Source organism: Hermetia illucens, chromosome 2 (genome assembly GCF_905115235.1).
Source record: "Hermetia illucens chromosome 2, iHerIll2.2.curated.20191125, whole genome shotgun sequence".
NCBI classification, from domain to species: domain Eukaryota; kingdom Metazoa; phylum Arthropoda; class Insecta; order Diptera; family Stratiomyidae; genus Hermetia; species Hermetia illucens.
This window is the reverse complement of record NC_051850.1, coordinates 173750094-173762550: the sequence shown is the minus strand read 5'-3', so window position 1 is coordinate 173762550 and position 12457 is coordinate 173750094. Positions and strand designations below refer to the sequence as shown.

Below are 12457 nucleotides of genomic sequence, written 5' to 3'. Positions count from 1 at the left end.
GGGTCACTTAATCCGTATGAATGAGGATGACCCAGCCCGGAAAGTCTATAAGAACAATATCTATGGTAGAAAAAGAAGACGAGGCAGACCCTGCCTAAGATGGAGCGATGGCGTAGGCCAGGACGCCAGACAGCTTTTAGGGATATCGAATTGGTGGATCTCGGCGTAAAACCGGGATGTCTGTAGTTCCTTATTAAGGCAGGCCTAGGCCGGATACCGGTTGTTGCGCCGTTGATGATAATTCATGAAAGGCATCAGTATATCTTGGAAAATATTATGTACACTTGCTAAGGCAAACACCTATCTATATATTTTTATCTGAAATATAGCGGTATTCTTACTCAATGACTTCGGCACCATCTCCAGCGTGAAGGAGACAGTTAGGTAGTAAGGCGGCATTCTACTCTCCCAGTCTGGTATGTCTATATCCCCTCTTTCGAATAAGTGTAGGTTTTGTAAGTCAAATTCAGGATTTTACAACTCAATTCAGAATTTTCCAAACTAATTTCAGAAATTTTCAAACTAATTTCAGACTTTTCCAAGTCAATTTTCAGATATTTTTCGATATTTTACTAAAAAGCTTTATATCAACATTTTACTTCTGATTAAGGATTTTTGACCCCCTACATGAAGATGGACGAAGAAGATTATTCAGACCCTGCCTGAGATGGAGTGATGGTGTAGGTCAGGACGCCAGACAGCTTTTAGGGGTATCAAATTGGTGGACCTCGGCGCAAAACTGGGATGTCTGGAGTTCCTTATTAATGCAGGTCTAGCCGGATACCGGATTAAAAAATAAAAGTTGTACTAACTTGGAATTTCTACTTGTCCGTTTTCTAGCAATATGCCCATTGTAGACTTGCAGTGCTGATGAAGGGAATAAGTGGTTTTTGAAATATCGATATTTGGAAGATTAATAAATATTACTAGCGAAAAGCAAGCAAGTCTTTATTATTTCATATAATTTAATCGCTAGAAACCCCGCAAGATTACACTTAGACATATCTTTTACATCCAAAAACGTATGGACAGGGATTTTTTGATGTACGATGTGTGTTCAAAAAGTAAGGTGAATTTTTATTTTTATAAAAAATAGTTATTTCTTCATCAATATTTATATTGTCCCCTTCAAAGTAATCTCCCTCAGATATAACACTTGTGCAAGCATTTTTTCCAGTCCTTGAGGCATTCTATAAGAACTTTTTGGTCTAGTCTTGAGCTCTTCCAGCGATGCAGTCTTTATCTCGTCAATCCTTGCAAATCTCCGTCCTTTCACAGGTCTCTTCAGTTTTGGGAACAGAAAAAAGTAGTAGGGTGCCAAATCCTCATATCTGGATCATTGTTGATGTCATTCAGCAGCTCCTGAACAATGCTCATGGGGCGGTTTTTTTGGTCAAAATTTAGCAGTTTTGGGATAAATTTCGCTGCCGCACCTAAAAAAATGCCTAAAATATCCGAAAAAATTATATGACATGAGCCGACTGATATGCCAACATCCTCAGCAACTTGTCTTATGGTAATTTGACTATTTTCGAAAACAATTTTCTTCACAGCTTCAACGTTATCATCTGTTGTTGATGTATTGGGGCATCCAGAGCGGGGTTCGTCATTGACATCTTCTCGGCCATCTTGAAAGAGCTTGTACCATTTGTAAACATTTTTTGTACTTAGAGCCGTACCGTAAGCCACTGTCAACATCTTAAGTGTTTCGGAGCACTTGATTCCATTTTTTACATTCAAATTCTTTGCTCCACTTTTGTAATAACGGAAAATTGTCGAGCACACTAAAACACGTCTAACTTTTCTATCTGCAAAAACCAAACCAAATATGCTATATATGGTACTTGGAACTGTGCAGATATGTTAGGGACATGTATACCGACACACAACAACATTATTATTATTCTGTTAAGGGAAAGTCGTTCGTCCTTAAAGAATTATTCTTCTTCTTCAGCCTTTGTCCCGTTCACAAGCGGGGTCGGCTCGTCATGATCGGTTTCGCCATTTGGCTCTATCGAATCCCTGATCTGGGTGCAAACTCCAGGCTTTTAAATCCCCATACAATGTTTCGGCTTGCCTTTTGATCGTTTACCATCGACTTCGATGTTCAGACCAATCTTGGCAAGTGAATTCTCGTTAGTGCGAATCACGTGACCATACCATTGAAGACGCCTGTCTCGCAATGTTTCCACGATCGGTGCAACCGCCATACTTCGAACTTTACTTTTCGGATCGTGATAGAGCAAATGAACCACACGAGTTCACGCACGCACACACGCACGAGTTCTTCTGGCACTAAGTGTTGTCGTGAAGCATACCAGGTGAGTTCGTGTGACACACGGTCAAACGCTTTCTCTAGATCCAGAAATGCAATGTAAAGAGGGCGATGCTTCTTACGGTGTTTCTCCATGAGTAACCGCGCAGCGTGTATTGCGTCAGTAGTTCAGCAGTTTTTGACAAATCCGGTTTGATTCACGGTTATTTCAACCATTTGACGAATACGGTTGTCAAGAATGCATTAAAAAACCTGGACTACCTTTCTTTTTTCTTATTGGAACAGTGGTACTTTTTTGCCAGTCAGATGGTATTGTTCCTTTCGGAATAACCCGATTAAAGAATTCACTGAGCCACAGTGTTGCGTCCCAGCTCTTCGTTTTTCAGAGCTCATATGCAATGTCGTCAGATCCTGTTGCTCTCCCCGATTTCATTAGTTTTATTGCCTTCTCGACTTCAGTTGCGCTGACAGTTAAGTCCTTGAGGGTTTAATGTGAGCACCTGTCTTGCGACTTAATCCCACGGTCTTCTTAAGACACGGATTGATTTCGTGACCACAATCAGAGCCCCGCTGAGACCAGCAACAACGACACCAGTCTATACCAAGTGCATGGCTTAGCATTCATACTGGTGGATGCAAGACATAACTAAATCTCTACCGAACTAAGGAGTACGGCACCTGTGTTGAAACGGAACACCACGCCGAAGCCCGAAAGTCTCTTCTCGCTTGAGCATAACCACAACCCACATGAAACTCCCACTAGGGGGCCTACCGCAAATAACCGAGCTGTACTCACATACAACGGGAGTTCACCCGAAGTATGAGAGTCTAGGAGCTATCCCGGTTCTCATGGTACCAGTATACCCCTGGTAAGGTTTCGTGGCCAATTGCCAGTTCAGATGTGTCCCCGTGCAGACTCGGGTTTGATCGCCCTAGTTGCGCTGACAGGTGGAACTGGTTCAAATGTCGGCAATGATTGTGGAAGTGGGGGATGAAAAAATTCTTCAGTTGAAATCTGCTAGAAGCATTCTTGCCATCTATCCGTTGCGGCTCGATGTTTGGTAAGCAAACTACCGTTCTTGTCATTCTTGTCTCATAGGGAACGGCTTTACAATCAGTGGCGGTGGTAGAATGTTAGCGTCTTATGAGAATATAGTCGATTTTCGTTATACTATTTCCACTCTAAAATGTAGGAAGATGAGACAATCGTTTGATGAACCATGTATTCATAGGTACAAGGTCATGGGTGTCTGCAAACTCGATTATACGCTCGCCGCCCTCATTGCGCGCTCCAAATCCCTTTCCCCATGACACCTGTTACCGTCTGCCTTTTCACCCACATGACCATTAAGGTCGCCGGCAATGATGATGTAGTCGTCAGCAGGCACGTGGCAGGTCTTTTCATCGAGAAGTTGCCAGAAAGCATCTTTCTCGGCTTCAGATCGACCGGCCTGTGGTGCGTACGCGGTGAAGAAGTGAGTAGTGCGATCAGCTGATATAGTGGTGAGCGTCATCAGCCGATCATCAAATCGTCCGCTTTCTTTAATGGCATCACGGAAACCTTCTGTGATGGGAATGGCAACACCATATTGAGTGTGTGGGCTATCAATATAGAGAAGTTTATCCCCATTTTTACCGGGTTCGCGTTCAATGTCGCAGCTTTTGGAACCAGACCATCGGGTTTCTTGCAGAGCGCAGATATCAATGCGCCTTTTCCGAAGGGCTCTTTTGAGTTCCTTGGTCTTCCCAGTTAGGGGTGTTCGGACTAACTTGCTTATATCCTGACGCCGTCCATGCGTCAAGAACCCTTGCCCATTTCTCGGCAGAACCGGGGCCTGTCTGCCGCGTCAACTGATGTGGACGCCCTAGCATTTTCTCGAGGCTTGTGACTCAATCCGATAATGTTGTTTCTAACGACATTGTATACTCGTACATTTTCTTGGTCGGCCTGTCGCGGTATCTATCACCAAGAGAGATCAGGTAGGATTTAGGATAGTGGAATAACTCCAACTATACTCTATTTATCTCTTTCCCTGATATTTCTTGTTTTACCGAGGATAGTACAAAATATGTTGCCGCAAACCCTCCTCTTTTACTGTGCTTGGAACCAGCATACTATGTTAATAGCATGGCGGTGAAACGGGTCCATCAGCAGCTAGAAGGAGCAGCGGAGATATAGAAAGGAAACTACTGTAATTAATGCCACGCAAAGCGGAAGCAGCTCGTTTAGAGTGAACAGCTAAGAACTGAACAGCCCCGCGAAGCAATACCAGAACGGTGGTCTCGCGGGGAGAGTGTGGAGAAAATATGGGAGGTTTTAGTCAGTAAGAGTTCGACATGCGTGTCCTAGATTCTAGATGCGTATCCATGATGGAAAAAAAGACAGATAGACAGACGGACAAATGGACAGATAGACATTAAAACGAGTGTAATAAAGTTTTGTTTGACACAAAACCTTAAAAATGTATATGCGCGTGCACTACCATCGAGCTTCCTATAGAAGAATTTTGAAACACAGATTCCATTAAGATCAGTTGCCACTAATCCTAAATGAATCTTTAAAGAAGCCCTGCACGTGCAAGCAAGTTGTCAAGTAGGCTGTCAGTTGCAAGGAGAGTGCATGTTTGTCGGCGGTTACAGCGAGATTGCATGTCTGCGGACAAGTTGCCCTTGGCCGATAAGGTCAAGCAACCAACGACTTGCTTGATACCTTGGTTGTACGTCTGTGGCTAGTGTAACGTACTTGCACATGATGTCGATGTTGACACGTAAAATCAAGGTAAATATTTGTTGAATGTTTGGAGGTTTTGGCAAATATTATAGTAAGCGTCTGGATGCGGCATAAGATAAACGAGGCAAACATGCAAATCTGCACTTTTAGGAGAAAATTTAGATACTTAGGTAATTCACTATTTGAAAAAAAAATGAAATGAAAATTGAGATATCTTTGGGGGAAAATGGGATTAGTAACAGCAAATCAAATTGAAGAAGTCATGTTATGTATGATAACTTATTTTACATTTGGTAACAACCTGGTAATGGGGTGAGTAGTTTTAGCTTATTATCATTCTTAAGCAAGTTAAGTCGGACCCAGAGCTTAGAGATCTAGAAAACAGTGTCAACCGAATTAGGCGGTCGCAGAAGGGGATCTCATGCTGGAGCTAAAGAACTGTAATGATAAAACAGCGGAAAAATTCCTCGGCCAGACGGAAAAATCCCTTAGCCAGTAGGCTGAAGTAAGGGCCAGATGGCAGGAGGTAACTCTCGAGGGCAAGGACATTAATGAGGTCACCACGAAGGAGGATGTCTACGCAGCACTGGAAAAGGTGTTCCATCTTTCGGGACTTTAGGAATCGGCAGTCAAATCGATGCGAAAGGCTTATGGGGGGACGCAGACTGCAGTTGTCAGCCTACCAATAGAGACAGCGTCCAAAATACTAGCGGCGGGCAGAATGAAGATAGGCTGGGTCAACTTTCGACTCAGATAGCGTGTGGACATGAAAAGATGCTTCAGGTGCCTCGACTTTGGGCACATAGCCGCAACATGCAGCGGCGCCCACGATAGATCAAAGCGGTGCAGAAAGTGCGGAGCAGGTCGACGGGTGCACAGTTGACCCGAAATGCATGCTGTGCGAAGGTAAGGAGAACATCGACAACCGACATATTACTGGCAGTAGCAGATGTTCAGTGTTCAGGAGAGCACTAACTACAAGGCTCAAATGAGATTGATTCAAATAAATCTCAACAACTGTGAAGCGGTGCAATACCTCCTCTCACAGACCATCCGAGAAAAGGGAATTGACTTTGCCATTATTTGTGAACCCTATCGCAACTACGGTGACGATGTCTGGACCAGGGACCAAATCGGTAAGGTAGCGATATGGGCGTACGTTCAGGAAGTTATGCAACGTCCGGAAACTGGTTTCGTGAGAGCAAAGATGGGCTCCTCCTAGCGCAACGGGTGCGCAGTACCAAAAGATGCTGCACCATTTGGTGCTGGACGCAAAGAGTCATACCCCGAAAATCATAGCGGGTGACTTCAATGCCTGGGCCTGTGAGTGGGAAGGACAAACGAGAGAGGACGTATCCTGCTCGAGGTATTTGCCGAGTTGGATGTTGCACTTGTCAATGTTGGGAACTCATTTCCGTTCAGAGGGAGAGGCCTGGGCTCTCTCGTCGACCTCACGTATGTGAGCTCCGCATTGGCAAGGGGAACTACCTGGCATATCAGTGAGCATTACACCCACAGGAACCATCAGGCGATCTTTTAAAAAGTCGCTGGTGGGCCAAGTGGCGGGTTGAATGCTCGCAGAAAGCGAGTAGGGATGCCGGGCTAGACGATGAAGGCGTTTGAGGAGGATTGTGTTGTCCGAAGCTCTGGCGGGTCATGACGATTTGAATGGCACGGCGACCGAAATGGCATCGAGAATCATGCGATGGGTGACCGAAGCATGCGACGGGCGAGAGCCACAGCCAGAGCAACAGCCAAACTATTGGTGGAATAGCGAAATCGGGGAGCTAAGATCGGCATGCCATCGAGTAAGAAGGTAGTTCCAATGATCCAGGGGAAGACTCGATCACAAGCAGCGCGAACGGAATTATAGGACGTTGCATGGCAGAAAAAAGGAGGCCATTCGTAGGAGCAAAAGGCGACTGTGTGTGGATGCCAACATAAATCGCTGGGGCATGGCCCACAGGCTGGTTATGAAGAAGTTGCAGGGGCCAAAATCGCCCCAGGTGACCTGTCCACGGCTTCTACGAAAAATGGTAACCACGCGCTTTTCTCACCATACGAGGAGCAAATGGAGATGGATCTAGTACCTCGCTTTACCGAGGGAGAACTTCGGGAGGTCTGCGGAAGGTTCGGCGATGGTAAGGCTCCGGGTTTGGATAGCATCCCTAATAAAGTGCTGCAGGCGGTGGGGACCAGACCTGATTGGTTCATAAATACCTATCGGACTATCTGCTTGTTGAACACTGTGGGGAAGATGTTCGAGCGCATCATCTACAATAGATTGTTCCCAATCGTGAAAGACGGGAATGGTCTTGCGGATGAACAATGTGGGTTCCGGAAAGCTCGCTCTATTGTTGGCGCGGTGGGAAGAGTGGTGTACCTGGCTCGAGAGGCAATGCTTTCTGGCAAGTGCTGTGCCGTGGTGACGGTGGATGTAAAAAATGCATTCCATTCCGCCAACTGGGGCCGCATTAAGGAGTCATTGGCCAACATTAATGCACCTGGTTACTTAGCTAAGCTAATCGAGAGTTACTTGTCGGTCGGTTTTGCAGAAGACCTGACCATAGTGATCTTTGCAAAACTTCCAGAGGATGTGGAGGTTTACGCAATCGAGTCGGTCATGGTTGTAAGGTCCTGATTTGATGGGGCCGGACTGAGCCTGGCGAAGGAAAAGACGGAGGCAATCCTCATTACAAATCGCCGGAAATAAATACGATCAGTCTGCGGGTTGGAAGCCATATGATCGTCTCAAAGCCGACCGTCAAATACCTTGGCGTGACTCTTGATGCCAGGCTGAGTTTCAAAGGGCATGAAAAAGCTTCAAAGGCCACCACGGCTCTTGCCAGACTGATGCCGAGCGTAGGTGGGCCAAAACAGTGTAGGAGGCTGCTGATAGCTGGCATCGTGCGGTCTATATTGTTGTAAGCGTCGCTTGTTTGGGCGGAGGCTTTGGACAACGTACAGAACTGGGGGAAGATTAATTCTGTCTATCGTCTGATTCCACTGGGGGTATGCAGCGCATTTCGAACTAGTTCGGATGATGCTTGTTCGTAATCGCAGTGATGGTTTCTATTGACCTGTTAGCAAGTGAGATGCGATGCCTGTATGGATGGAGGCCGTCGGGTCCATTAGGAACGGAAGCAGATCACCAGCGGACGGCAAGAGAGTCGTCGAAGGGCCGGTGGACATACAAGCTTATTCTTGATATTAGGGAATGGCTTGACCGAGGACACCACTATCACCTCACGCACTTTCTTACTGGACACGGTGGCTGCTACCGAACGTATCTGCATCGAACCGGTGTGGATGATGCCCCAAACTGTTACAGATATCGTGGGATCTCAGAGGACCCGGAGAAGAAGCCTGAGAGGAGTCTTGGGAATCGGCGTGAGCCGCTACAACTTAATCTGGGAAATGTTCAGGTCGGAGGCAAACTGGACTTCGGTTATCCACACAATGTTGCGGATATAAACCCAAATTCGGAGGTTGCACCTTAAAGGCAGAATGGAGCTGCTGAGGGAAGTAAAGTAGCCGAAGACTGCAGAGTTGGAAATATGAAGGTCTACGGAAAGTAAGCCCGCCCGCGAAGTAATGCCTAAATGGGGGTCCCGCGGGATATCTGCCAGCTTTGACGTTCACACGGCAGAGCTGAAATAGATGTGTCTTTCTAAGATTTTTTAACACCTCCGGGTATAAAAAAGAATATTATGTATCGACCATTATTTTCGAAACTCGCACTCTATAAGCTTTAATAAGGAATTGGATGACTCCCTCCTGGGCGAACACGTATCACAAAAAAATGACTCCAAATCATTTCAACTTATGCCAATTATATATTGTCACAATATCGGTAAATACAGTAAATGGGTTGTATCAAGAAAATAAAATCTATCCAACAAGTGCTCATCATTTTGTTCTCTAAATAGCATAATAATATTGTACACAGTCGTTATCGTTGTTGTTGTCGTTAGAAGTATTCAAAAGCGCCATGGTTTGCTGATCAGGGATGGAATCACTTTTGGTTGCAGTCCAAGAACTTTTGCGCTTCGGCCTGGCAGAAGAGAAGAGATAGGAATTGATTTAGATTCGAGGTAACTCATACGAGAATTATATGCAAATTATGATAAAATTATTATCTATGCTATGTTGCCATGAAGGTCACCTCGATAAAGTGGAAAATTGCTAGAAGTGATTCAGTTGAGCTTTTGCATCCGAGCGCTCTGTTGTTCATTCCAGCGGAGTTTCCGAACATATTATTAGTACTTCGCTTGCCCCATCCTGGTGTGAAAGTTAGCTGTTGAGGAAAAATCAATTTTCTCCTTTAGTTTTTCCTAAGTTTTCATAATTCATAGGAAATATTAAAGCATCTAAAAATCACGGGTTTGTTTTATTGCTTTGAGTATTGCACACTGCATTTTACACTTGCACTTCTTCCTAGGATCCATTCAAAGGATATTAGTTTACCAAATGTACTTATTATCCTTAGAATAAGGACATTAAAAATTCACTTTGAAAACTTTGCTACAACCTCCGATTTTCTTAACATATTTTTTTATAGAATATAAATTACTTGAGCACTGCAGGACAATAGGCAAGCTACGAACAAAACAGCTAAAAGGATCAGTCGGGGAGATGCCATTCTGAAAAGGTTCAACACTTGTGAATTGATGACTACTGTACTCGAAATTACACTGATGCTAAAAGTACCGCAACGCCTATTATTTATACTGAAAATTGTTGATACACTTCTAGGGATTCATTTAATTATCACGAGAAAGGACATAATATGAATGAAATCTGTGGTGATACGTTTTGTAAAATACGCTTATACCTACATGCTAAACATATGCACGAGCGTATGTATGTGAGTTTCTGTTAGATATACAGAACGAAGGGTCCTGTATGAAACCAATGATTAGTGTGATGCTTATAATGATGACGGATGATGAAGAGAATTGTGCTTTTACGTATTTAGGATGTCTGCTGTGATACCTTAGTAGTTGTTTGAATCGTTAATATTATATAGTTTTCCAGACAGGATGCGAGGGTGTAACGTTTTGCGTCTAGATACAAGATATATTTATCAGAGAGCACCGATCCAGCTAAGATCCAGGTTCATGATATGAGCAATTACGTATGTACACGTGGGTATTTGATATGTGTCCCCTGCTGGTTTTTGGGTATCATATCCTAATTTGTTGGGCTATTATTAGCGGTTTCCAGTATTTGGGGATATTCTGGAACGGTTCGAATTTTATTCAAATTAGTTCCAATAAAATCATGCTAATACCTTGGGGATGCTCAAAGATTCCCGGTGACAAGTATCTATTCTATGTTTAATAGTAGGTAGATATCTATATTTCCAGATGGGAACGGAGTATTATTATTTCTGGAACCACACACTTAGGTATATATGTATATATCATTTTATTTGTTATCTAAATTAATTCAACGGTATGAAAAATTGCATTGTTCTATGTAGTTGTATGAAAAAGTGTTGAAATGTCTGTTGTATTTTCCGGTCCTAACTACTCATAAATTTCTAAACGCGAAAAGAAAATGATTTTCTTTTGACATGGTCTTTGGATACCAATCAGAAAAACTTTGTAAGAACTAAGTTTTTAGAAGGGGCGAGAAAACAAGTCGGAAACCAGAAGGTCGGGACTATGAAAGGTTTTGTTGATCTTTCAAATAATATTATTCGGGTAGACAATGGTTTCATTTATACATAGTTCGTAGTGTATATACAACCGGTATCCGGTGTAGGCCTGCCTCACTAGGAAATTCCAGGCACCCCGGTTTTGCGTCGAGGTTCACCAATTCGATATCCCTCAAAGCTGACTGGTATCCTGGCCTACGCTATCGCTCCATCTCAAGCAGGGTCTGCATCGTCTTCTTTTTCTACCATAGATATTGGCCTTATAGACTTTTCGAGTGGCAACATCCTTATCTTTGCGGATTAGGTGACCCACTCACCGTAACCAATTGAGTCGGATTTTATCAACTGCCGACGGTCGTGAAATCGCTCATAGATTTCGTCGTTCGATAGGCTACAGGATCGTTTATCGTCATGTAGGGGGCTAAAAATTCGTCGGAGGATTGTTCTTTCGAACGCGGTCAGAATTTTGCAAGTTTTTCTAGCTAAGAACCCAGGTCTCCGAGGAATACATAAGGGCTGGCAAGATCAATGTCTTGTACAGTAAGAGCTTTGACCCTATGATGAGATGTTTCGAGCAAAACAATTTTTGTAAGCTGAGATAGGCTCTGTTGGCAGCCAACAGTCGTGCGCGGGTTCCATCGTCATAGCTGTTATCGGTTGTGATTTTCGACCCTAGATAGGAGAAATTTTCAACGGTCTCAAATTTGTAGTCTCCTATGTTTACTGTTTCCGTTTGACCAGTGCGATTCGATGTTGTTCGTTCTTTCGTTTTTGATGCTGACGTTGACACCATGTATTTCGTCTTGGCTTCACTAATGTGTAGCCCGAGATCTCGCTTCAATTGCGGCCTGCTCGATCTGGATGAAGGTAGACTTTTCATATCGGGTTGCTCCTCCCATAATGTCAATACCGTAAGCGTAGGCCAGCAGTTGGGTGGACTTGAAGAAGATGGTGTCTCTCGCATTCACATCTACATCGCGGATCACTTTCTCCGGGGTCAGGTTAAAGAGGACGCATGATAGCGAATCCCCTTGTGTTAGACTGTTGTTGATGTTGAATGGTCTCGAGAGTGATACTTTTATCTGGCCGAATGCCAGAACATGTAGACTCGGGTCACTATCTTGTTGGAATGTTGCTCCGGGCTCGAATAAAAACACCAACTAGAATCTCCTTTGACAATCAGGTGAGATGTAACACTGAAGTCATCTACAGTACAGCCCTCCGTAAACCTAAAAGGGGCAAATGAATGCCGCAATAATCGCAGCTAACAGAGGTCCTGAAGATGAAGCATCAAGGACTGATCTTTACAACCAGAACGTTATCATTGATAGAGCCACAAACATACTTGGCTCCAGACGCAAAAGAAAAATCGGACCGGCTGGTTTGGCGATGTATGTAAGCTAGCAACGGAGGAAGAATGCCCCGTATAGTGTAATATTGCATTCTCAAAGAACGTGGGCTCTCACGGACACTTATCGCGAACTCTGTCGAGCGGAGAAGCGACTTCACGGACGGAAAAAGGAAGCCTGGTAGAACCAACAGGTCGATGAACTCGAAAAGTACTGGGAGTAATTGCACCATGCGCGGAAGTTTTACCAAACAGTTAGCAGAATGATGCCTTATACACCTCGAGACAAAGAGGTAAATCTGATTTCCCACGGGGGGCTTGGTTTGATTATGCGTCAGGTTAAAGTTGCATTATTCGGCACGTTATCATACGACCTCCTCGCGGTAGCCGCTTGAAACTGTCTTCGGGCAGGCCAAGAATGTGTAGGGCCGAGCTGGGAGT

The 12457-nt window shown here is 44.2% G+C and overlaps 1 protein-coding gene across 1 annotated transcript; it reads right to left on the bottom strand.

The window, feature by feature from the left end:
* Positions 1–8822: 8822 nt before the first annotated feature.
* On the bottom strand, positions 8823–9715 carry LOC119649610 (adipokinetic hormone). Its single transcript, XM_038051830.1, has 3 exons — positions 9580–9715; positions 9172–9303; positions 8823–9060 (listed from the first exon to the last, which is right to left on the bottom strand). Exons 1-3 carry the CDS (start codon positions 9646–9648, stop codon positions 9022–9024), a joined length of 240 nt encoding a protein of 79 aa, XP_037907758.1. The 5' UTR covers positions 9649–9715; the 3' UTR covers positions 8823–9021.
* Between the last annotated feature and the right edge of the window lie 2742 nt (positions 9716–12457).